The following is a 27,202-nucleotide window of genomic DNA, read 5'->3' as shown; positions in this document are numbered from 1 at the left end:
AAGTTATCAGGTAATTTTCATTGAAATACCTGAAAAAAAGAAGCTTTTTTCATGGGCCATGTTCTTAATTTGTCCAGAGATTATTCTACTATAGTGAAGCACCAGGGATTTATATCAGCTGAGTGAGGAGCTGACTCTACATTTCTACAGTTCCCTAGAAATTCTCAGAAGAAAGGCCCATATTGTAGATGAAATGGCATTAACTCAGGGTGAAGTCAGTCAAAGTTTTGCCATTCAGCAAGAACAGACTTCAATACTCATGCAGAATGGGTAGGAGCTTCTTAAAAGTGGGTGGAATAAAGACCAGTGTTCTTCTGCCATGTGTACAAACCTTTCCTTTCACTAACAGCTGTAAAGAAGTGCCCAGAATTGCTGTTTACAGTGCTAACTCTCGCATGCTGCTTGATCTTGGGCCATGCCACCATCATCCTTGTGCCTCAGTTTCCTTAGAGAGGATAATATTTCTCTGGTTTGAAAATATCTGAGCATGCACTTACCAGTGTTTGTGAAGTCCTTAGAGCCTGCTGGGTGGAAATGTAGTGCAGTGTAATAGTTATTTCCTATTGTTTTGTATTTATTCATCTTCTAGCTGTTAATTTTTTTTTTAACAATATACTGCTGTGTAAAAATGCATGTGGCAATCTTTCGACATTCAGAGAGAAGTGTTATCCAAACAAAAATAAAAAATAGGACTCATGCTCACAAGAGACACATTATCTGTGATGAGAAGAATCTATAACAGACACGGCACTAACTCAAAACTGAGCACCAAATAGGATCCAAATGCAAGCAATTTCAAATGTGTGCATATTGCCAGTACAAAACCAGGCCATTCTGCAAGTGTAGCATCCCCTAAGGAGTAGTGAACCTAGCAGCAGCAATGCTAATGGCTGTCTTCTCATGTGCAGTGAGGGAAAACAGCCCTTCAGAGACGCCTTCAGCAGCTGTTAAGTTATTCATTCTTAGCTTACTTCTATAAAGCTGTTACTGGGTGGAAGCAGATGACACAAAGATCTTGGGCCTGCACTGTCTGCTATGGGGGGAGCATTCCCCACCCTTACACACAGGATGAAATTCTGGCTTCCTTCTAGTCAATGGTAAAATTTCTCCCCAATCTGTTTTGGACTGAAAGAAACTATTTTAGGCTCCAGAAAACCCTTTTTTTGAAGAGCCAGTGTATCCCATAGAAATTTTCTTGGTTTGGACATTACTTTCCTTTTGGTGCACACAGTGGTTGTAGAGGAGCAGAGGCCCATGAGTTTCCAAAAGCCTTTTTACTGCTAGAATAATGATGAAATTAAAAAAAAAAAAAAAAAAAAAAAGAATTTTTTTTTATTGTTAGAGTACACATAATGCAGGAAGTACTGTGCTAGGTTGTCTATCATCTTGATTCTTAATGTCCTTTCAGAACATTGCAGGCTGGTTTGTGGATCACTTGGTCCACCTGATGCAATGTCTTTCCCTATCTTCACTCTATACATGACATGGAAGCTCACATTCTCCTGAGTACAACACAGCAGTTTTCTTTCTGAATGCTGTCCACTCCAAGTTTTGGACATCAGAAGTCAGGCCTCAGAAAATTGTGAAACTTTATGAAAATCCATGTGTATCAAAATTACTGTTGCTTTTATTCCCATTTTCTATATAGTATGTCTTTGGGAATTCCCTCTGTTATAATAATAGAAAACTCCTCGCCTCAAATGAGAAGTTTAACAATACTATGGTATCAGCAGCTGACACTTTAAAACATGCAACCAAATTTCATGATACTCATGATAAAAATCATGAGAGCTGGCAAAGATGGATTCTTGTTAAAGTCCCAGCTTCCCATTACTGTTTCTGTTTTCAGTCACAGCCTTGAAACTCATACTTAAGTGATAGACTTATAGAAGAAAAATAGAATTGAAAATAGAATCAAAAGGAAATGGAAGTATTACTTTATATTGATTTCACTGCTTGGCTATGTTTCTTCGCACCTTACTGCATGATCAAAACTTTCAGAAAGCAAAATTCATCCCAGAAAAAAAAAAATCCTTCCAAGTTTTACTATCCTTTTCTCTGAGTACTCATAAAATAGCACTAGGAGTCCTATTGTTATGGAAGCTACATGTTTTCTTGGCCTTAAAACAAACTTACACAAATGAGATGAAAATTGATTGAAAGCCGTTAAACACAAGGACATGTGGACTTTTGGCTCAGGAAGACTCTGATCTGCAAATTGTTGTCATGTTTGGGACTAAGATCATGTTGGCTGCAGTCAGGATCCTTACAATGTCCCGCTGCTCTCCACTGGCAAGCATGTTGGAGATAAATGAGGTGGACTGACACAGGAAAAATCTTTCTTATGTCATGTTATTTTGTGTGCTGTGCAGGCTTATGTTTTCAGGAGGTTGCTTGCTTTCAAATACTACACAGAATTACTGTGCAAAACAGCTAACATTGGCACTAAGTGTCCCATCCTCCACCTAACTATACCCTTTTTATGTCTACATGTTTCTAGCAAAGTCAATGAAGTTGTGATTGACTGCTTTGTATTTCCTTTACCGTTTGGATCCTTCCCTGCTGCAGTTACAGTAACTGCAGTGGGTCTAATTTAATGTGCACAAGCTGAGAAGTGGCCGTGTAGCTCTAAACTCAGGGGCTGTTCTGAGGACAAAACTAATTTTGAAAACATTTTTATAAACTCATGGAAAACTTAATGTCTTTATTCTGTTATTACTTTAAAATAATAATCCCAAACTGACCTGGGAGCTATTACTCAGAGAGCACTGGCCCCTTGGAAGGTTTCAACTTGTCAAGTTTAGCTATTTTTTGAATGCACAAAGGAAGTCATTAAGACACATCAGGCTGCTGATTGCTATTAAACTCTGCAGAAAGTTCTGTGTAAAAATCAATGCCATAACAAGGCTAAAAGAATCTAAGAGGCAGGAAAAGCATTTCTTTACCCTCTCATAACTCAAAAATGGATTAATAGATTTTTGTGAAGCCGTAAAAAAAAAAAATCACCTATGAGCTAGGGGCCAAATGCAAACCTCTGTAACAAAATAATACAGCTCAGAAAGCTCCTAGTGCTTGAAAATGGGATTATAATGGAGCTGTCACTGCTGTAACCTCAATTGTATGTTTCTGTGCTGCAGAAATCTCACACATTTGTGTATATATGCATGCACGCGCTTATTTATTGTGTCCAAGGAACACCTTTTTTTGCTCTATTGCCACTAAGGAACCTGAAGAGAAAATGCTATTTTAGTAAAGTACAATCTTATATAGCTTCTACCAGAAAAGTACTACAAAAATTTTCCAGATGGGTTCAGACTCGGCACCAGAAAACGTGTTTCTTAGGTGGCTGGTGGGTTTTGCTTGTGTGGGAACTGCACTCAAAAATGCAGCACAGTTTGCACTAGTTGAAGGCTTTTGTGGAAAATGTATTTTTTTCCCTGGGAAAAACTAGTTTAAATCATATTAGGAAGTTTTATTGTAAGCATGTATATAAACCAGGAAAACTCCATTGTCTTAGCTCTGAGGCCAACTGCTTAAATTCAAACCCATCCAGTTCTTTTCTTCTGAAGGCAAAGTGGCAGCATTCAATTCAATTTTTTGGCATGAATTTCATTTAATTTTTGCTGATAAAATTTTGAAATGTCTTTTTAATTTGATTGTTTTTCTTTGACTCCTATATGAAAACAAAGTTTTACTGAGCGTATTAAATTTGCTTCATTCTGCCATGGGATCATTTGGATTGGAAGGGACCTCAGGAAATCACCTCATCCAATTTACTGCTCAAAGGAATTGTGTTTTATATAATACGAAAGCTAAAATGAAGCAATCCGTGGAAAACCAAATGTTTCCATAAAACCAAAGAAGAAATAGTTAAGGTGTTTCAGAACTTTTATTTCACAGCCTATCCCACCCTTTCTGCTCAAGTAAATGCTCATTTCTCACCAGCTCTCCTTATTCATTTAGAAATTTTAGATTCCATGCTTCTATTGAAAAGAAGGTTCCCTTCTGTGTTTCCATTGTAAGATAGATGGAAATATCATGTAGGGTTGACCCACTGTAGAAGGAGGGCTGAAGAATAGGGCCCCAAGCATGTCCCTGCGTGGTGGCTGCAAGGCCCCACTGGCTCATGGTCTCCAATCTCAGCAGAACCCAGAAAAGATCTTTTAAAGAAAGAGCATGAAGTTGAGCTCAGTATCAGGGCACAGAGCAGACAGGACTTCAGACCAGAATAGGCAGGTTTGGTCCAGTTGGAGGTAAATTTTGCCCAAAGCTCACCAACGCTGAGGGTGTCTTGACAGTTTCCACCCTGTACTGAGGAGGCACCACTGTGTAACCCCCCCAGGTCCATGGCGAGAGCATGCGGTCATGGCCACAGCCAGCATGGCAAACCTTCCCAGAGTATCTGGGCCCAAGACTGAGATCTGGAGGAAAGGATCAAAAATGGGCTTTCTGTTAAAGGACCATATAAAGTGCAAGCTTTTAACAAATGAGTTGTTAAAGCCTGTTTCAGTGCGTATGGTCTGGATAAAAGATGCAGTGAGGGGACAGATTGCACCATTTCCCCAGCACAGCATTGGGGAAGGGGGCTGCTATACTCTCATTATAGGGAGGAAGATCCACTTTTCTTGCGTGGATAATTTGGAGGCTATGAATCAGCCTGTTGTTTTTATTTCAGTGGAGTACAGACAGGAGTTGTGTAAAATGAGGCTGGTGCTTGTCTGTCAGGCAGCTGTAGTTTTTTGCCCTGCAGCCTCTTTTAATGTGCATTCTTGGTGAATTCTGAAGAGAAGCAGTCACAACTGTGTGCTCAGACGTTAGAGCAGATCTTATAGTCATTGAGTCAGGAACTTCACTCATACATCTGCCTGCATTTGATACAACCATTGAGCATCTTGATCCAGTAACCAGAAAACTGAATTGGTGTCTAAATAAAACTGTAAAAATATGCTCTTGAATTGTCTGGTTTTGAACAGAGATTAGTATTTCTTGCAGTGTATCTACTTTTCCCAGGTGTTAAATAGACGGTTTGCCTAGTCTGCTGGTTTTTAGGGGTTTTTAAAGAAGGGGTTAGAGGTTATTCCAGCCTAACTCTCTGCAGGGTTTTAAGTCATGAGAGACAGTATCTGCAGAAAAATGCCCATCTTTTTCAAATAATTAGGAATTATCTGTCAAAAAAGTTTATGAGTCAACTAGAGTACGAAAAACACTTTCAATCTTTGCTTTTTTTGTCTCCCTCTTTCCCCCTTCTCTTCATTACCCTCCCACCTTTCCCCCACCATTTTCTGAGCAGCTTTTGCCAAAGGAAACACTGATGAAAGTAACTTTCAGTGATTGAGCAGTTCCCTCTGTCACCTCCTCCCTGTCCACCCCCTCGATTGCAACAGACATTTGCCTTTGTACACACCATGTCAGAGTCCAGCAGAGACATTTTATATTCATCATTTCTCCAAAATAAATAAAAGCAGCACAGACGATGCGAACTGGCTGTAGACATCCCATCGCTAATAATGGAGCTATGTTGGTAATTGCCAGTAATGATGCAATTTTTCAGCATGAGAACACTGTAATGTGGATCGGGCCTGAATAAAGTGACACAGATGGTAACGTTACTGCATATTTCTTTGTAGCAGAAGTCGAAATTTTACTGTGGGGAAAAAAAAAAGAAACAAACATTCTTACTTTTCCTTCCAGTTACTTCTTTAACATTAGCAGCACTGGCATGCTTGATCTATGAACTGTGTCCGTGCCACCCAAGGAACTTAAAGAGGAGTCTGTGAAGTGAGAAGAAGCAATTGTTTCCACTTAGCAAAGGAAGCACTTAGATGCTGTTTGACAGAATTGCATTTGCCTCCCTTGGCAGGGATGACCCATTTTGATCACACGCAACGGCCAAACAACAAACAGCCAATTTGCAGTAAATCAGACTTTAAACATCTCTGTAGCTGCTATCTGAAAGACTGGTTCTGGAGTCGTCTGTCATGAACCAGAGCTCCCACATCTGTACCTCAGTCATCTGGGAGTGCTTCATTGCCTTTTTGCAGGCTACAGACAGCAGGAGCACATGCTTTGTGGGCTAGCTCCTGGGCTTCAGCTTCCTTCAATGCACACAAAGCACGTGCTCCTCCAGGAGCGCCCAGCATCCTCCGTGCTTACGTGCACAATCACTTCAGCATCCTGGTGAGCCAAAACCAGTGGAAGCACACACTGCTACTTTGGCCCGACTCCAACATTTTCTTTGAAAGGTGTTTGTAAAGCTGTGGCAGCATGTCAAAGATAAGAGAGGCAGGAATTGGTTGTATTTGCCAAGCGCCTGCCTTTGTTGGCTCAGTCCACAAGAGCAGCTACCCTCACTTTTGAAGTCTTCAAATCTGCTGCATGTTCATCTGCAAAAATTGCTAGCTCACCCAGACCTAGAGTGTCAGGGCCAGAGTTGCCCTTCCTGCAAGATTAGGTCACAGCATTAGATCAAAGTCCTACTGTGCCATTTTACACCATGTGCATGCTATAACTAGCCAATTTCAAGTCTCAGGCACAGGTGTCTAGTAACTGTATGACACACACATGAAAGTTAGAGCCAGAAGCCAAACTTACAAGCTAAACTACATCCTTTCCCCCAACATTACACCTTTCTCATCCACCCTTATAACTACAATTCCAATTGAAATTTCAGAAGATCACTGCTAATGTCTAAAATTTTCTAAAAACCTAAAACTAACTTTTCCGTTGCAATTTCCTCTCTTCATCTGGCAATTCAAAACTGAGCTTGATAATGCTCTTTTAAACAGCTGAGGAAGAGCGTTCCACCAAAGAGACTTCTTTCTGGCAGAAGTGCTGCACAGTGTTAATTACCATGTGGTGGGAGCATGTAGCAAAAAGCAGTGTTGGCAAGTGTGTAGAAAATAATGTGTTTGCTGCAGAGTTGCCATGTAGCTGGTAGTGCAAGGCATAAGCAGGAGTGATAAGCAAGAGTCATTTAGAAATAATTATGAGAAAAATAGTGAGAAAGTACAGAAAGAGCACCTAATTTTGCCTTATTCATGCTCCAAAAGCTGGATGTCTCCTCTAAACAATATGTGGGCTTCTCCTGTGGCTTATGGTGAGGGAGATAACTCCAGCAAAAATATATGCTATCTTAAGCTGATCACGAGGATAAATCATTCTTTCAAGGTACCTTTATCTCTCTCCCCAGGCTACCAAGGGATAACTAGCTCCGGGTATCTCCCTGGGTTTTGCACATCTACTGTAAGGTAAAATAAATTCCACCCAAAGTCCTCAGAAATGGCTGCCCAAAGTGGACAGGAAAGCTGGAACATTTAAATAGCTGCAGAAGTTCATTTTTGTCATAGTGGACACAGAGCTGATTGCCAGGGTTAGTACAGTATTGACCATGTCGATGAAGTAAAAGATCTTGCAACTATTTAGAAATTGTTTGCCATGTCACAGGCTTAATGCAACGAGATGTATAATTGGTTTACAAGTAAAAATGAAAACAGAAAATGAGCACAAGACCTTAATGTTCTGTTCATACAGAAGTAAGCATTTTCTTCAAGAATGGAAACTGTTGTCTAAAATATACCACATGTTGATGTATTCACAGTGTAAAATTACATTTGCTTGGGTAGTGTTACCTGCAGTTTCTGTGGCTTGGCTCAAAGCCTTTTTGGATCTCGGTGGGACAGCCTGACAGACCTGTGCTTGCTGGTTTGTGTCATTCAAAGTCACCCCTCCAGAGCACATGCACTGCAGGAGCACACTGGTCAGCAGTTAGAGTTCTGCCGCAAAGAAGATACTTGATAGGACATAAGGATATGAGCAACATCCTTAACATGGAAGGGAATGGAAAAGCAAATACCAGAGTATAAATGCACACAACGTAGACTGCCTAATTCAGCAAATGCAATTCATTCAGTTGAGCTTCATCATTCTTTTTGCAGTACACACTCAGCCATGTTTAACATATGTTTGAACCCTGCTTAATTTAATGTAGCCAACAGGTGCTTACGATTATGCACATGCTTAGTAACGTGACTGAAATAAGGCCCAAATATTCCTGCTTCAACACATGAACTAGACTGTTTCTGTTAAGATGGAGCGTTGCACGCTAGGATGTGTAATCACTGCAGACCACACAACATGGACGATGAGGCACTAAGAAATGCTTCTGTTCAGAAGACTGTTCTCATACTTCCATTTTGGTCCGAGTTAAAAACTTTTTCTTAATCAAGGTCAAAGCAATGACTGTGTCTTAGACCAAGTTATGAAGCCCAAATCCTGAAGTTCCTGTTGCTGCAAAACTCCCACAGGCTTGAAACATGCAAATCGGATGCAGTTCTTAGACTCCTGGCAGATTGTCAGGGCAGCGTCCTTAAGTTTCTGATGTTTTGCTAAATTCTAACATGTAGTTCTGTAGTTTAAAATTCATGGGAAATAGAGGACACTGCATTTTTACTTACAATCTGATTTGTGTCTGTACTTTATGTAACTGAAATAGGATGGACTTCAGCAGCAATAGGCTAAGCAGTAATGATACCAGCATTTTCTTTTGCTGAGGCATTAGCCAAGCTAAGGACACAATGCTGATATAGAGCTGTTTCTCTTTTTCCTTAAATAATATTTTTATTGAACAACAAGCGGATGCCAGAATGGCCTTTTCATCAGCTAAAAACAACAATGTCTCTAAGGGAATCTTTCCTGTTTATTGTGTGCTGCTGCATTTGAAAAATGCTAGCCTACAGTAGAGCTAGACTCCTTAACATACAAGAAGCAGGGCAAAACAGGATGAAACCAAAATGGGAACTGTATATCACAGGAACTCGGAAAGGCAGGAAGTAAAAAAAGAAGTAGAAATTCTTGATTAAAAGTCTAATTGTATCAGCTTGTGCAAGAGGATAATGACTTTCAAATGTCAGCCTTTGTGCCTGTTCATAATGATAAAGCTATTAAACCATATGTACTGTTCTTAATTCTATTTCTTATAGCAAGTCATTTAAGATCCATAACTATTCTGTCCACTAAAATCTAAAGTATTTCTTCAGCAGTGTATTAAACAGTAGATTAAAAGGAATGCTAACTAGAACAGTACCAGCCAGGGCTGCTGCACAGTAGTCTAAGACATCTTGGAGATGCTGTTATAAGCCTCTACTTTAAAGGATTTAAATATCAGCCACAAAAAATCACTCCCAGGATAAAAGCCAAGGAATGAATATTTAAACCTACTTCATTAAAATAAAATGGCATAATTTTCGTAGTTTAGAAGTTTTATGTGTAAAAAGGAGTAAGGTCTTAAAACATATTTTGCAGCTCTGTAACTGAAAAGTGAATCTATTTCAGAATTTATCTCAGTAAGAAATTAACTCTTAAAGCAGTAAATGGCTGTTATATCAGAAAACTAGTTATAGCAGAGATAGTCCGAAACAAGCTACCAAGTTGTAAAACTACTGCTGCACAGCTGACTTGGTCCAGCTCTGCATTGCCAGTGGAAAAAACCCGTTTGCTTCAGTAATAATTAGATCAAAAGCTAACTTCCTCATCAGGAAGTTAGATTCTGGAAGAAGAAGTAAAAGCTGAGTTTGGCAATCACAATACTTAGTAAAATGTCTGCTTATAATGTCAGTAAATTTGAATCCAAAGACAGGAAGACAAATGTCGTGCTGGCGTCGTCATGCGTGCTTTAGCCTTCGGTCAGAAAGCCTTTAGCATTTTGGTCAGAATGTTAGTGCCTCTGATCCCAGGCCGTGGGATGGTGTTGCTTCCAGGCTGAAGCTGGTAATAACATGTTTTGTAATTACAGACACATGACAACACAAAAGCTATAAAATAAATTGTCATTACCAGATGTTTTAATGTTTCGGAGGGGAAGATGTTAGCAGCAAATTCTGCATCAGCTTCCACAATTCCCAACCAGCAGGTGATATTTATGGACAGTTTACAAGGTTTTCACATATGGCATTCTAAAGAGGTTTGTAGCTTTTATACTCTGCCATCCAGTTTATTTATTTTACAAAAATTCTGCTCCAAAGGTCAGCCATGTTCTGTCTGTCTCAGCAGCTCCAGGCCTAGGGAAAAATGCTGAATATAATCTCAGCATGGAGTAGTGAAACAAATGTGCTTTAAACATGGTGGAGATGGTTTTGTGTCTTGTTCTCATATATCTTAGGCCCTATGTCTCTTGGCTTTAGGCATCATTTAAATGAGAGCACTGTTTAGCACCTCTTTCACATTCAAATGATATATTTGTGTTCTTTTGTGTGGAAATGTCTGTATATTTCCAACACTGCTCAGTTCATGTGAAAGCAGACAGGAACAAACCAAGGAGACAAAGATTATGTCAAAGTGGGTGAATAATAGTGAAGTGATCACGATGCATCTATTATTCTTTTCAAAATCTTTTGAAGAAACCCTCCTTTCCTTTTTCAGCTTCCAAGCAGCACAAGGAAGCTCATTTCAGTCCCTTCCAGCCTGACTCTCTGCTCTTGGTGTTGGGTCTTTGAGCCTGCTATTGTTCTTCTGATTCAGACATGAAGTCCAAACCCAGCATTGACTTCCCTCCTTACCTGGCAACAAAGCAGAACACCTTTTCTTTTTCTTATCACATCTTATCCATATGCCTGAATGGGTCCCATGCTAAGTAATGAATTGCAGGTGAAATTAGAATAATGTAAATGCCACTACTCTTTTCTGGTCAGTTTACTTGGTGGGTGCAAAACATGCAGCTTTTTGATTTGTATTCTAAACATCACCGCAGCTGGGAGGTATTAGTAACTCAAAGTTATATTTACTGTATGTCATGGTTTAACCCAGCAGGTAGCTAACATCACAAAGCCACTGTCTCACTCCTCCCCCCACCTCAACTGGGATGGGAAAGAGAATTGGGGAAAAAAAGTGAAATTCATGGCTTGAGATAAAGATAGTTTAATAGAACAGAAGGAAAAGGGAAAATAATAATAACAATAATAATAATAGAATTGGAATACACAAAACAAGTGATGCACAATGCAATTGCTCACCATCAACTGACCAATGACCAGCCAGTTTCTGAGCAGCTGCCTCTGGCTGGCTTTCTCCCTAGTTTATATGATGAGAGTGATGCCATATAGTATATAATATCCCTTTGGCCAGTTGAGGTTAGCCTAGTTGTGTTCCCTCCCAACTTTTTGTGCTGGTGGGGTGGTGTGACTTTTCATCTTTGAAAAGTCCTTGACTTAGTGTAAACACTGCTCAGCAACAACTAAAACATCAGTGCGTTATCAACATTATTTTCATCCTAAATCCAAAACACAGCACTGTATCAGCTGCTACAAAGAAAACTAACTGTATCCCAGCCAAAACCAGGACACTGTAGAATAACAGTGATAAAATTTCAACAATTGATTGAATAGTTGAATCTCTGATTCACAAAAGGAGTATGATTACAGGGCAACTCTTGCTTATACAATGCTGATTTGTGATATATGCATATGATCAATTCAAATTATGTGTCTTTCAAACATCTGCTGTATTTTATTGTGAGTTTATTAAAGAATATCTAATATCCAGTAAGAAATTATGTGTAAGAAATCCATCACTTCTTTTCTGGCAGGCGGGCCTTGTAATTCAAACAAAGTCTGTCTTCTTTGCTATATTGACCCTCTGGATCTGAGAATCCGAAGCTTTCTTCTGAACCATGAAAACATTCATGATATTTTCATGTCTGCCATAATTAGCCTCTTTTCTGACCAAAAGTACAAAGCAGCCATACAGTATGCAAAAATGGGCACAGCTGTAAAATGTGTCTTAGTTCCAAGACATGAAATAGTGCTGTTAAAAAAAAACCCAAATCCATGTTTTCAAATGAAAAATCACAAAATTTTTATTTTCATTAGCTGATAATATCACAACTGCTATTTCTTTTAAGAATTCTACCTGGGAGTATAGATTCCCTTTGCTCTTAGAAGTCTGATGTGCAAACTTTGGAAGCAGGATGTGCGGTTGCACGTAGGATGCGTAGGGAGATTTGCAGTTTCTGGTCTGATTCAAGTTTTGTCAAACCACCACATACGAATTCCACATTCTTCACTGGAGGAAGTACACTTGAAACCACATCTCAGCTGCAAGGTATAAAAGCAGCTATTAAATATACCTACTGCTACATGTTTATAGGGGCACTAAGAAGGACTTGCCTTGGGCTAGGCCTCAGCGGGTAAAATTGCATCCACTTAAATTAATAGAGCTGTGTCAGCTTTCAACTTTGGCAAAGCTGGAGCAGCAGGACAGGGCACCATGCAGGTCCTGCAAGCATGGAGCTATGGGAGAAAGACTTGAACACATTTTCAAATAGCAAATTTCAAATTGCTCTTTAAGAGCTGAGATTCTTCAACCGGTTACAACTTTTCTTCTCCTGAGAATATTTAGCTCAACCAGCAGAACCTGCATACTGCAATCCCCTCGGGTACCAAAGTCTGCAGCTTCACAAATGTCAGGGCAGAGAGTGCAATTGCCGAGTGTAGGTTTTCTGGGTTCCTTTTTGGGTGAGGTGTCTGCCATGGTCCTGTGTACATGATGGCTGCTGCGCAGCTCCCTTAGAGCTGCTGGTTCAGCCTCGTGGAAGGCCATTATGGGCACGTTTTTCCCTCTTCTTTTCCTCTCAGCCTGGAAAGAGTTCTATTATCTGTGAGAATTTAACTTATGCAGAGGCTGTGGGATCAGGACCATGGCTCACCCTATTACACTTAATTAACCCTGGGAATTCATTTCCACAACACAGAGCAAGGCCAAGAACATAGGTAGCTGTACAAAAGAATATTGAGGATTTGCAATGAAGATGTGGAATATTCACAACTACATTACACATGATAAAAAATAATTAAGGGATATAAGCTATAATGGTTCATAGCACAATCCAAATTCTAACAGATGGGGATACGATGAAACTTCCTCATGGGAAAGTGATTTTGTAATTGTAGAGGTGGGTGTATTCCATTTATTTCTGTATTTATTTTAGCTGTGTATTTGTGTTTGTATAAACATTAAGAAAAGCCATCAATCTGTAACCTCTGGGTATTTTTAACATTTCTTTAAAATACACAAGTAATTGCTGCATAAAAGGGAAAAAAAAATTAAACCGCTTGTTTTTCCCACCCACACATCTCTTTTCACTTCATACATCCCAACCCGCAGATTGCCCCTCCCTCTGCAAAAGCCTGGGAAAAGATTCACAAGCACATGTGAAAAATGATAGTTTCACATGGCTGTAGTAGGTTCACATCCTTATTATGTAAATGAGTGGTTTTGGTTTGGGCGTCTCTTTTGTGGTTTTTGTGCAGATGGTTAAATACTTAAACACAGTGGGCCAAATTGTTCCTACTGGAATTTCACTGGCTTTGGCTAAACTACACCAGGAATCAAAATAGGCCGTGGAACCAAAATCTACTTTTGCATGTAATGAAATAGCCAAATGGGTAATGGAATTGCTGCACAGTAGCAGAAAGGAAGAAGCAGCCACACACAGATTTCCCTTTGTCTGCTCAGTAATTAATGAAGTACCTGGTGAATGATAGATCTGAGAAAAGTGGCTTTGCTCCTGTGATCTGCACTTCCTCCAGACAGGTAAGCACAGAGACGTGTGTGCTGGAGACTGATTAATTAGCCCAAGCCAGTTGTAAAATCTTTAGGAAACAAGTGGTGTCTGTTTTCTTTTGCACAGGATGCCATGAGATGTATTTAAAGTGTGAGAGTCAAAGGTCAGTTTGACAACACGTACTCTAAGAAAGAGCCCATGCTTGTATCCCTGTTTCATGTCAGAAATACTGTCTAAAGCCATGAAGTTATTGTACTTGATGAGAGAAGGAGTGGGATTAATCTGCAGCAAGGAACATTTAGGTTAAATATTATGAAAAATGTTGTAACTGTGAGATCACTTAAGCAAAGTAGCATGCTGCCAAGGGAGACATTCAAGACTAGAAGTGACACTTTTCTATCAGAGATGGTTTGGAGAATCATAGAATAATTAATAAGCATTTCTCTTTGAATGGGGGGAGGGACATCAACTCTGCTAGAGGTCTGCCAAATCAGATGAGCCTCCAAATCTCATAGACACGACAGGAGTTAATGCCTATATGCAGATAAAATGGAGCTCTCTGAAAGGACTTCTCCAGCCTCCTCTCAGCTTGTCTTACTTATTCTAAATGTAAATTGAATGCAAATACTTTGAGCTGTTCGCCACAAAGCAGTTTGCAGTCTCCTACGCTAAATCTGACCCACTGGAAATTTAAGGGGCTGTAGTGATGGCTCGTATAATTCTTCCAAAACTAATTGGGTTACAAGAGCAAAAAATGTCTCCTCCAATCTCTGTGATTTCTTATGCTTGTTTCATATTTATTTTCACAAATTTATTGTAATAGTTTAATATTTCTAACTTTTAACCGATCTTTTCCACTGTCAATGAATGTTTCAACGTGGCATTCAGTGAGAAAATGCATAAGCTAGATGTGTGGCTCAGGTTCTACATACTCTGCTAAGGTTTTTATCTTCAGATTGTTCAGGCTTATCCTCCTGCACTGAACCGACGATAATAAGGTATCTTTCTTTCTGTCTTTGCTCTGGAAAGATAAAATTTGTCATTTCCTAGCATTATATCCAAGTGCAGCAAATTACAAAACAAATGCATTACCTCTATGTTATTTTGGGGTGCAGTGTGTGTTAAATTAATTTTCAAAATCAGATTACAGGAGGTTAAATCTCAGTCCCTAATTTGTGCCAACAAAATTGGCAAATCATTTTAACAGAAAGCCAAAGAATTATTGCCTTGATAATAATAGAAAAGTTGAACTTGGCAGTTTATGGATTGGTCTGTGCCTAAAAAGGCTTAGTAAAGGTTGTTCTCCACCATCTCCAGTAGAGTGGTGTTTCATAAAAGCAAACATTCATTGTGGCCACTAACAGGGGTTTTGGCAAAGTAAAGGGGGGCATAGGCAACACAAAATTTAATCCATAGCTTTCCGTCTACTGCACCCTACAGAGCCACAGCCCAGGGAACCAGAAGAAAGAGATCAAAAGGCTTTAAAAATGTCAGGCAACAGGATCTTATCTAAATTATTAGGTGAGATGCTTTCTTGTTTTTAACAATACCAAAACATACCATGTAGCCTGTTTTCTTCTCTCCCTTTATGCTGTTTTTGACAGGCTGGTGCAAATTGCATGTAGAAATTCTATTTCTGCTTTCCAGCATTACTATGGACAACATTTGGAAACATGCATTTTGTAAAACAGTGTAATATTCAAATTTATTTGAATCATGTAGAAGCTGGAGGATTTGTAGCAGGTTCTTAAGCAGTATTGACTGAAATAAAACTAATCTGATTAAAAAAAAAACAAAAAAAAAAGCAACAAACAAACAAACAAAAAAAAAAAACCACCAAAAACACAAAACCAGAAATTTGCCTTAGGTGAGGCTGATAAGCACCTAGGGAATATAAGAAGGATTATCTGTAACTCTGTTAAGTGATTCAACTTTAAGAACTGCACATTTCTAATTCACGTACATATGCTAAAATGTTTTTTTGAATTTACAACAGTTGAGTTTCAATAGTTGAAATCATTTTAGCCATATAAGAAGAGATTTGTTCTTGTTGTTTATGTGGGCTTTCTTGCAGAAAGATAGGTACTGTCCCAACCTGATATCATGCTGCAGAACAGTAAAACTTTTCTCCCAAGCTGAATCTCAACCTCTATGCTGCTGAATCCTTATGTACAAGAAATCTCACTAACATCATCAAAAGCAGGGCTGTACAATCTAATTCTGAAAATATGTCATGTACATATCAGTCCTTGATGCTGTTGATTTTATCTCACATTTTGTAAGGTGAAGCATATGGGTAAATATGAGACCAGCTGAATATTGAACTTCTCAAGCTTACTCAGTAATTCATATTTCTAAGTCATATGAGTAGTGGATAGTGCCAATTTAATAAAGCACCAATCAGCCAAGACTTATGTGCTTAAAATGAAAGAAATACAAATAGAAGATCATCAATATACACATGATTAATGATCACACTTAAAAGCAGTTTTCACCATGCCTCCTCATCATGGATTTGCATGTCTCTGTGTATGAAGGGTGAGCTGAAATGAGAGAAAAGAAGATCTCAGCACCATTCTGTCTTCCTTCCTTACGTTGCTGCCTTTGTGATTCTTTCACAGAATAACGCAAATATTGCAGATTAAGGAAAACAGGGTGGGCTATTTTTAGGATTCATATGAAACCATTTTCACCTTGTAGCAAGTCCCTGATTTCCTTCTCACAATGTTAAGTTAGGTGGACCGGGACTGCAAAATTGAAGTGAGCAAGACTTCCATCTTTAAGGATTAAAAGTATCATCAGGAGACAAAGCACATGTTGGGGAGGAGCAAGCTTAAATTCTGGCTGTAAAAAGCACTGGTCATACTGGACAAAAGTCATTTCACGTTCAGAACGACTTGCTTTAATGAAGTGCTGTCTAATGTGCTTGCTTCCTCCCAGGTATCTAAAGAAGTTCCTACATGGCAAACAGAGGGAGAGTCATTTATAGAGTGACAGACTCATGCTAAGACTGGCAGGGAATATCGTTAACCTCACAAGCCTTGATGTGACTGAAGAGGCTCAAGATCGGTATGGGAGAAAACTCTGAAAATTAACAGCCTCATTAATCAAATCACAATGTTTTGACAACTTCGTGGTGTGTATGTAATCTATCATGTATACCATTTAGCTAAGGCTTTTATGCAACAAGATTTTTTTGCAATAACTTCATGTGAAAAGACTCCACCCCACAGTCCAATTACTAGATTGTATGCTGATTATCGAAGGGCAAAAAGCATAATCAGCTGAGATTCAAATAGAAAATACTGCCAGGATTATGATGGAGCTAGTATAATCACCATCATCAATTATTTAAAAACTCTGGGTAAAGATGGCCAACCTCTCACACCTGAGCTCAGGTACAGGAAAAACTTCTGCTCAAGGAAGAAATCCTTTGAATCCGTTTACCCAATGTGTTCAGTCAAGAGTGAAACAAGTGTGGATAAACTGCTGAGCATCCTACTGTGACACACTGGAGCATGTCCCTCAGATAACCAGTTGTCCACAGCAGCAGGTGTTCAGCACAGGGTAATCCAGAGTAATTCTTGGTCTCTCAGACATCAGATAATAATTTTCTGCTTAAAAACATACTCTCCCTCAAATCCCTTTTTCATCAGGCTTCTTGTAAGTACCCATCTTAAGGAGCTTAGGGATACATGGTTACCTCTTTCCACACCTAGGGATTTATGTAGAAGGCTTATTAATACTTTTGAGTATTAATCATGTAAATCCCTGCACATGTAGGCATGACTATATCAATGAGTATTTCTGGGTTACAAATAAATGTTATAGCTTGTTATAATGTGCTTAGGAGAACCAGGTTTGATGTGGAGGCAAAAGTAGCAAAATGCCATATTTCACTATGAACATTTTGAAACGGAGGTGCAGAAAAAAGACATAGTATTTTAAGTCTCTTTGTCCTTCTTGTTCATTGTCCATTTACAAAGGTAAAAAATTGAATCAAAGCTAAGGTTGGATCGAGCCTTGGGTGGCACGGTTTAGTGTGAGTTCTCCCTGCCCATGGCAGAGGGGTTGGAACTAGATGATCTTAAGGTCCTTTCCAACCCTAACTATTCTATGATTCCATGATTCTATTAAAAAGGGAGCAAGAATAGAGAGCCGTCGACTCAGTATATCTATTTACAAAAGATGTATCAAATCACAAGAGGGTGTCACTAGTACTGTAGTCATCTCAGTTCACACAGTGCCTTTAAATTCTTTAAGAGAAATATCAATATCTGATTTTCCAGATAGGGAAACTGAGACATGGGGAAGTTAGCTAACACTTGGCTTCATTTAATAACAATGGCACAGGAACAGAGCCTGTACTTTCTGTCTTCCAGTTCAGTCTCTGCCTACTTTCTCCCATCATCTCCCTTAACAACCTAAGCAACATCATACCATTTAGGCTCACATTTGCTGGACATCTGCATATGTGCTGCAGTCGAAGATGTGACTGCAGCATCCATAATAGTGCCAAATCCTTTCCCAGTTAGTGGCAAAACTGTGGTGGCATAAGTTTTATTTTGCCCAGTGGGAACATTCAACACTGAGCAGAGTCTATGACATTATTAGTACCTCAGCCAGTTAAATAAAAATAGTTCAAATATGTGTCCCTGTGTTGTAATTACATCTCCAAATGCAAGAATAGCAATTTTTGGTGGGGTTTATCACTGTTCTGAGCAGCACCATTAATGAGCAATACTGTGATTTTCCCAGAGCATAATGCTGCATAGAAACCTTACTCAGGTTCTTTCCAGCTGATGCATACTTTTGTTCCTGGCATGAGAAGCTCTTCCATGATTTTTATCCCTATAGGGAAAAAAGAGAGAATCCTTTATCAGTTTCTCTTATCCCTCTACTAGTTCTGATTTTCATGAATTCCCATGTGGATTTTTCACAGGGAAAAGGGACAAAGGTTTGAAATATTTCTCAAAGTTGACTGCTGTGGTCCCTACAGTAGACATGTGGCAATCATGCAAGGGCAGGGGATACTTCATGGTATCTGCTTGAGAAGAAATGTGCAGTAATTGAGGAAAAGCTGAAATATGGGATGTTACATGCCAAATACATGAAAATTCAGTTCACTGGAGCTGTTTCAGAAATCTGTTCATCTCAACATGTATTGGTACTGTGAGTCAGGCAGTATTTTGCCTCTCCAATAGTCTGTTAGTCTCTTAACATCCCTTTGTTCAGAGAGAGAAAGAAGGCCTGACTTTACAGTGCCCATGAGACAAAATCCAGGTTAAAACTAATGAGGAATGTGTTTCTTTAAATTTGTTGAAGGGTTTTTCTGCATGTTTCAGGAAAAAGGGGGGATTATTACCATTTCACCCCGGTAATAAAAGCCAGGATCCTGTATCTTGGAAATGTTTACAATGTAACAAAATGAGGTCACATTACATTGTAAAATTTTAAAGGGGACTAAGCACTGACACGTATGCTCAACAACGTTAAACACGCGAGCTATTCGGTCAGGAATGATATGTATTTTAATATTATGAAAATAATATTTCAGTTTAAGAAAAACAAGTGCTTGCAGCAAAAAGTTTGAGATTTCCCCAACTGCAGATTCTCCTCCTGCCAGGTACCACAACTGTTCCATTCAGACCAAAGGGTGAGCACGGTGCATGCATCATCTTGCTCAAAGCTGGGTAGGATGTTGGTTATTTGGGTACCTTAGCACTAAGACAGCAAAACTGCAAACTGCAAGTTCCCCTTTCATTAACATGCTAGAAGGTGACAGTGTCTGACGTACTGCTGGCAAGGGAGGATGGTTGCAGAAGCGCACCATGCGACCTGCAGTGCACACCCCAGGAGCTCCATCACCCTGCACACAGCACAGTGAGGGTTTGCAACATCAGGGTGGAGGCCATGCTGCCAAAAGAGTCCCTGGCTCCTTCTGTGCAAGCCAGACATCTCTGTGAGCCAGCTCAAGGGGCTCGAAGTGAGGAAAGGGATGGGGCATTATCTCATTTCCTTCCCAGACTTCCTACTACTGTTTTGGGCAATTTATACCTTTAAGAATGCATAAGGCAAACAAACCTTGTTCTCCCTAGTGTGTGAAAGCCTGTCTTTTGCATTATTAAACTGTAAAGGAAAGCATGGTGTTATCTTGCTCAGATTCTCTGCACGTACAAGAGAATCCGGTCCAAATATATTTCACAGCTTGTCTGTCTGGGTTAGTGTGCTGCTTGCCATGAGTGAAGGAGAGAAGAGAATCAATGCTTAATACCACAGAGTCTTATACAGATTGTTCTCGTATGCTTATCACTACTAAGTAGACAAACAAAAGTAAAAGCATTAATAGATACCTGACTAGAAGTGTAAATGAAACAAAAGCCTTCAAATTAGGATTTTATCCATTTAATTGCAGAGTAGGTGTTTTCGTCGGCCATCTAATAGTTTATTGCCTTTCAAGGCTTATTTATGGTAACTGATTAATGCAGACTTAGAGCACCACTCTTTTATGGGTAACAAAGAGAAAGAAATTGCAGCACCATTTATGCTTGCAATGCATTGAGTTACTACATGTCGCCTTGATATATCAGCTAATACGTTATTATAGCTCCATGTCACACTGTCCATTTCCCTGAGTAGAAAGCAAGGACAGAAGCCTGACCCATGAAATGCAGAAGACAAATCAACATCATTATCCCATGCTTTCTCAGACCCAGTAATAGCTCTTTCCTGAAGACTGTGTTTTTCTGGATCACAGCTGTTGAAGCAGCTGGGAAAAGGATGGGAAAAAGTAGCTCTAGGAGAGCATTACTGCTGACCTCAAAAGCATCAATTTCTGTGTGAGTGTGTTAGTCCTGACTTAGGTTTTGCACTGCCCTGATTCCAAAGGCAGGGGTCATCTCACAGCCATGTGGTTCCAAACAAGATTTAGCTTTCACTGAGTATAGGTCCAAATGCTCAGCAGATTTAAGAGTATCTCTCAACTAGCTGCACTGATGAGGAATGAAGCAGGAAGAAGACAAACTGGGTCCTATCAAATGAATACTTCCTTGACATTTGTGGAGCTCCTGCTGGGGATTTGAGCTGGTGCACATGTATGCAGTATGGTCCCAATTACTGAAGCCCAAGAGCTCTGTATGTGTTTATGTTGTGTGTATGTTCATTACCCTGCTTGCTTTCACAAGTAAGGATTTAGTACCAGAAGAAAACTGTACAAAATTCTTTAGCAAACACTTGTGAATTCTGGCAGGTTTTAGACTTAGTTTTCCATTTTAAAGTAGCGTAGGCTGATGCACCTCTGATGCAACTCCACTAAACTGTAAATTTGTACCAGGGATGATACTGATCTGTTGTGCACATTGCCCTTCCTGTAAGTCATTATCACATGCCTCTCTTTCTAAGAAAGACATTTTTATGAGAGGTGGATCACTGGGGTGGGTTTTTTTGTATAGCTGGTTTGCCCCACACTCCAGCTATAACAATGCAGTTTCACTAGGCACTGGGTCATATGGCTGACCTCAGCTAACAAGCTGTTCCTGTTTTTCGGCTACTGGGAATGTTTATTGGCCACTGTTTTCCTCTATTCTAAACACAGTTATTTCTCAAGACCCATATAAATCATAAGGTCACAAAACTCATAAAAACTGTGACATTCACTGTGATATAGGATACAAATGAACTAGCTTCATGCTTAGCAGCTTTAAACATCTATGGTATATTTTATCATAATATAAATACATTCATTGAAGTTACATATGCTTTTTAGTTCAAGGATACACACAAAATGGTCATAAAATTGCTCAATAGGACAAACTTTTATATACTGATGTTTCAAATTGGTGCAGTTTAACTGTGAGCTCTATTACAAAAATAATGTACAATAACTCTGTATGAAAGTGAGATTAAGACAAATAGTATAATGCTTAACAATATATAATACTTAACAATAAATGTTAAGTATTCATAGGCTTTATAAGAAAATGATGCTGAGGATGCTATTGAATTTCCTAATGTAGATTTCAAGAGCAGAAACTCATGGAGAGGTCTGTACTAACATGCTGGATTGACACACTGATGTATGCAAAACTCAACTACACCTATAAGGAAACACACTGAGTTATTAGTGGGAGTTTTATTAACAATATCTGTACTGAAATTGGACAACAAATTAATAGAAAAGGATTGGTAGCAACTACTACAGTGAAATTTGCATAGAGGTTTCCACTCTGCTTCTCTGTTTTCATTTGCTTTAGTTGTTTTGAAATGCACATTTTCCAGGCTGAAAGTTTCCCAGGCTGCTCCTCTGCTTGAGAATGAACTTTGGAAAGAGACAGCTAGAATGATTCATGTCTTTTTGTTGTACAAAGAGTATAAAAATATACACACAGAAACACGCACACACACGTGCATACACATGTTCCTGTTGCAAAACAGAAGAAGAACCGTGGGACCTTTTTCAGGCAGCTCTTCAACCACACTGAGATCAGAAGGCTGAAATTTGAAAGCACCATCCACGAGTAAATGTTCCTTGCACTTCTCTTATGAAATACCATTTATATTTCACAAAGCCAGGGCTTCTTTAATGTTGCCGGCTATGCATATTACTCATGTTGCTTAAGGGTTGTTTGTTAAAATTGCAGTGTACACAACCAAATGATTTTGTGCTGAGATAACAGCCAGCCAGGAAACATGCTAACATTGCAAGTGGGTTGATCTCTGAGCTAGAAATGCTTCTTATTCAGCTTTGTGTGCCTCCTGTGGCAGAGAGCATTTCTAGATGCTATGGCCAAGCACTTTGTCTTTCCAAGTTCTTATATAAAAGAAGTAAGGAGAGATGGTTTTCATCTTTAAGTGTTACAATGGACTGGCAAAGGTCTTCTCAGCATTATGAGAATATTTAGCTAATAATGTTGCACATTTCACACACTTTATGACTCTGTTTTCAATCCAGAAAAACCTCAGAAGTTTATGTAATTCAAACTCATTTTTTCCTTGGTGAGAGTTTAAGAGAGTCTTCCCCCCTCTCAAAAACAACAGGAAAAGCTGTAATACATGTACATAACTAAACGTTGACACATTAAATGTTTCAACAACAAAGCAGTATATTTTCCATAACTCCTCTTGTTTGTACCTATGCCCAGTTGTTATATACAGGTTATAGATGCAGTCTCAGCAAAAATCAATCCACTCATTTACATGTGTCACACTTTCAGGCAAGGAAGACGCATAGCAATCATTTATATCAATACAGACTAGGTATGTGAAGACACTAATCCCACAGTGGATTTTTCACTTGGCTGGCAGTCAGCCCAAAGGGAATGTGGTGCAGAAATAAGAACAAAAGGAACAGCATTGAGAAATACTGAGTTCCAAGTGCTTAACACTGCATCCTTGATACTCTTTTAATATAGTTCCTAACTGGAAATAAATGAAAATACCCATCATTTTACTTCATTTACTGAGCTTTAGGACATGGTTGCCATGGAAGAAAATTGCCATAACTTGTGTTCTAAAGCTAATACGTATGTCTGCAATTTCCTCTCTCTTTAGCCTCTTTTAGTTTCATTAATTATGGGTGTTGCTCAGAGAGGTTGTAGACAGCCCACGAGGGACAAATATTAGAGTTTCAAAAGCATGGAACTTATTTTATGTTCTGAACTTTCACAGTTTCTGTGAAAAGCTAACCTCTACCTAATACTTTCAAAAGTCAAGTTCCCAAGGTTATGATTAATATAACACATAGGTCCCAACAGGATAATTACAAATTAATCAGCAGCTCAAAATCCCTAAAAGGAGTACTCTAAGGTTGCCATCACTTTTAAGCGTTCCTTTCCTACTTTCATGGAAAGAAAAAGAAATCACAAACGATTCTGATCTTCATTTGTTACAACTCTTTCTCTGTTCTTTAGGCATGTGAGGAAGCAAACCTGAAGCTTCTGTAACTTACCAATTAAGCAGGCTTTTTAGTGAATTCAGCAGTACATGCTAACAGCACTAATTGAACCCCAAACCATTAATCTAGTTGGGCTCATGAAAACAATGTTTAATGGGTATAGAAGCATGCAGATAGTGTTTGACTCCTTGCAGCAGTGTGACTGTACATGTATGCATGAGTCTCTGTATGCAAGTAATTTAGTTCTACAGAAATCACAGAAATGTATTTGTGAGACTGTGTCGGGCTTTGCAGCCCCTTCTTCCCATCATTCTGTGGCTTAAGAAAACTTCCAGGTTTCAAGTCTCAGTTAAGAAGCTTTAGTCAAGACCACAGAAGCCGTTAGGAATCTTTCCCTTATTTCAGGAGTAACTAGACTGGGCTTTTATATTTAGAACATGGTATCAGGCTACCCAGGCTTTGTTCCTTGCTGTTTGCAAAATTTCTGGGAGACTGTTGGCACTCATTCTCTCTCTTCTGTCTCCACATATGTAAAATAAGAATGACAACTTTACCTTAGAGGAATGTTGCAAAGCTTCATTTATAAACAGATTGGCATACTTGGATGAAGTTGCTCAACTAACGAGAAGTATTCTGATTGATGGATGTCTCTTGGGAGGTCATAAAAACAAAAACAAAACTGTGTAATTGAGGTTTTGGGCTTACAGGAGCCTATTCTTATGCAACATGACTGTTTGTGCCATCTTTTTTCTCTATCACCTAGAATTTCTTTCTAAATCTAACCATGTCAAATTAGTGTCTAAATATCAAACTAAGCCAACGCATAATCCTCACACCTGAAATATCCATATGAAATAATATAAAGCTTGACATGTAGATAGTGAGTAATAAGAAAATTACTTTAACTTCCCCCCTCCCCCAGTTTATTAATCCTGTAGCTGGCTTAGTGTACTATGAAACAACTAGTAAAAATTAGACTACATTTTATTTTGTGGAGAACACTGGAAAGTTATCAAGAGGTAAGATTTTGCAGTGAAACAGGAAGGTGAACAAGTTGTAAACGACCCTAATATATTCCAGATGGCATATTTTACTTGGGAGCTGAGTTTAGAGTAATTAGAGGCATGTGAATTTCCTATAAATACTAAACTTCACCAGTTTGACACTGGAAAGCTCCTTCGTCTATGAAGTCTTTAAACTGCTAAGTGTTTCTCTTTCCCCCACTTAAAGTGGAAGTCATGGATTTGTAAATTGTCTTATTTGACAGACAGAAATCTTTTTTCATTAAAAGATAGCATTTTTCTATGCCAGAAAGTTATGAACTCTAATTTCTCTAATCAGAGGTTTAAAATTGAATGTTTCTTCCCAGAAGAGGTTTTAATTTTTATATACCAGGCACATTATAATACAATTTATTGCAGTATGTGGTAAGCAGAGAAATCAGTGGAATTTGACCTAACTTCAAGATCAAACCTTTTCATTTGTAAAATGCTTTTTGCAGATAGATATGCTGAAGACCTTAGCAGATGATTTTTGCTTTTACTTCTCCTAGGACATTGCAATACTAAAATAGCAAAGCCTGGTCCACAACCTCTAATTCTTCTCCTTTTTCTGCATGACATTGTTACATTGTTTCCCAAAATGAATCCTGGCCTTCACATTTCTGATGAAGAATTTTCCAAGGTTTATTTGGTGAAAATAGAATAGAACTAAGTAAATATAAGTTAAAATATTCTGTCACCACTTGCACGCTCTTTATCCACATATCAGTGTAAACTGGCTTAGATCCATGAAATAAAGGGGCTAACTTCATTTGAAGCAGCTAAACTGTCTACTGCTCTCAGGGGAGCTGTATAGATAAAAGTGCAGATATAATCTTGCTCATTTAGAGCTCAGGTCTTCAGTTCTGTTGGTTGCAGGTATTCCAAAGGCATGAAACATGTGATAAGATGAAGGATAATCAGATTTTAAAATAGTAGTGAATATTTTTATTGCTTCTGGGTTTTTGAACTTTTATTGGTTAAGACATGTTGTATTTCAGATTCTTCTGTTCAGCAGAAAATTAAAAGTTTAATTTTAAAATGAAAGGACAAATCCCAACATATTAAGTGATTCCAGAAAACAGTTGAATAACAAAACTGTTGCTAACATTAGTCACAATCAAACTGTTACAGTGGGTAACCGTAGATCTTCATCGTGTCTTTGTTACATCTCTTCTCTTTTTCACTACAGCATTGTCTGGCACCAAAATAGACCCTCACTAGTTCATTCTTAATGGACATCCACTGTCAGTTAGTGGCATTAGCAAATTACTGAACAGTGGCCAAATCCCAATGGCCTTTTTCCCAGAAATCTTAGTTTGACAGGATCTTTGTATTAGTAACTTCAGTGAATTTTGGCCCTGAGTGAAAACCGTAAAAACATTAGCTCACAAAAGACCAATGGGAACAAAGGCCCCCCAAACTGACAGGGATTTCAGTAAATTACAAATTGTTAATCAATTGCAAGTTACATATTTAAATATCCATCACTGTGGAGAACTGTGCGATTCAGGTTATATGTTGTCTGCCTTAGTGGGCTTCATCTGTACCATGAATCCAGTACCAGCAAAACCAGTTTAAAAGCTTCCTGCCACGGGCACTCATGCCCACCTTCCGCTTTCTCAAACAGTTTGCACTGCTTGGCTGATGCTAATTCACCTGTGTGTGCGTCCACACTCAAAGAAATTATCTGTTGGGCTGAAAAGTCAAAAAGACTTCTCCACTGAGAAGAATGCACTGTGCAGTGGGAACAAGCAGCCAGGCAAGAATGCATCACACAGGACCCTAAGCACACTGGGAAGGGAATAAAAGAGGAAAACCACACACAGTTCCCATGCCTTCCAGTGCTCAGGGAGTACCTGCAGACACAGCAGTCACCCTCAATCCTCCATGCTGCTTTCATCTCCATCAAGGTGTGTTTTGAGGCCCATGCATGAGGAGTTATATACCCCCTCCACGTGAATACCTGCACTGACAGTCCCAGCTGCCTGGGAAGGCTGATGTATCTTCACAGGAAGGGGCTGCCCCTCCAATGCCTATTAGACAGGTCACATTTAGAGATGTCACCTTGCCAAGGTAGGGCACGTGAGGCCCCAGAGAGCTGTCAGGTTGCACAGAGGCTCAAATGGAGAGTAACCCAGCAGATGCTGAGGTTACAGGCAGAAAAACAGCCTGTTTGGGGCTGTGCTTAATTTTTTATTTTTAACAGGATGTACTTTTTCTTGTTGCTCATAAACTGGAATTAAGGTTGGTGTCCCTTGAGTGCCTGCAGTTCTTAAGCTTTTAGCTCAGGGATACAGACTGCCTCGTGCCACAAGCACTGCAGTAAATCCCCCACCTCTAACCCTCAGCCACTAATGGGGCACAACTCCATGGTGCAGAACAATTTGAAACCCTTTATTTAGATTTCCTCTTGCAATGCTTCCTGTTCAGCTAAAATGGAACCTTGCAAGGAATAATAATAATAAAAGAATATTTTAAAAATAAAAGCAAAAGAAAGATACATACTAAGAAGCAAACTCCCATAACGAAAAACAATCTGTCCAGGGTGGATAATTTGTGTCAGCGAGAGATTTAGCTGCTTGGTGAAAGTGGAATCAGAGTGACAAAAGAAATAGAGAGCTGGAAAATCCTTTCATTCCAACAGGTGAATAACTGAAATACTCATAACCACCCTATAAATGCATATCATAGTAGGCTTCAGAAAAATATGGC

The 27,202-nt window shown here is 39.1% G+C and overlaps 1 protein-coding gene across 5 annotated transcripts in view; it reads left to right on the top strand.

Moving 5' to 3' along the window:
• NRP1 (neuropilin 1) overlaps positions 1–27,202 on the top strand; it is a 117,124-nt gene that overhangs the window by 15,231 nt on the left and 74,691 nt on the right. Inside the window, exon 1 of one of the 5 annotated variants that reach the window (XM_065666713.1) lies at positions 16,522–16,624. The exons of the other annotated variants lie outside the window; for them this stretch is intronic. Coding sequence (XP_065522785.1) covers positions 16,557–16,624 — 68 coding nt within the window. The 5' untranslated portion in view covers positions 16,522–16,556. Of the gene's footprint in view, positions 1–16,521; positions 16,625–27,202 lie in introns of those variants that run through there. 5 annotated transcript variants of the gene reach the window in all.

This window comes from Lathamus discolor, chromosome 2, assembly GCF_037157495.1.
Source record: "Lathamus discolor isolate bLatDis1 chromosome 2, bLatDis1.hap1, whole genome shotgun sequence".
Taxonomy (NCBI): domain Eukaryota; kingdom Metazoa; phylum Chordata; class Aves; order Psittaciformes; family Psittacidae; genus Lathamus; species Lathamus discolor.
Note: the sequence above shows the minus strand (reverse complement) of the source record. Positions and strands in the feature narration are given on the sequence as shown.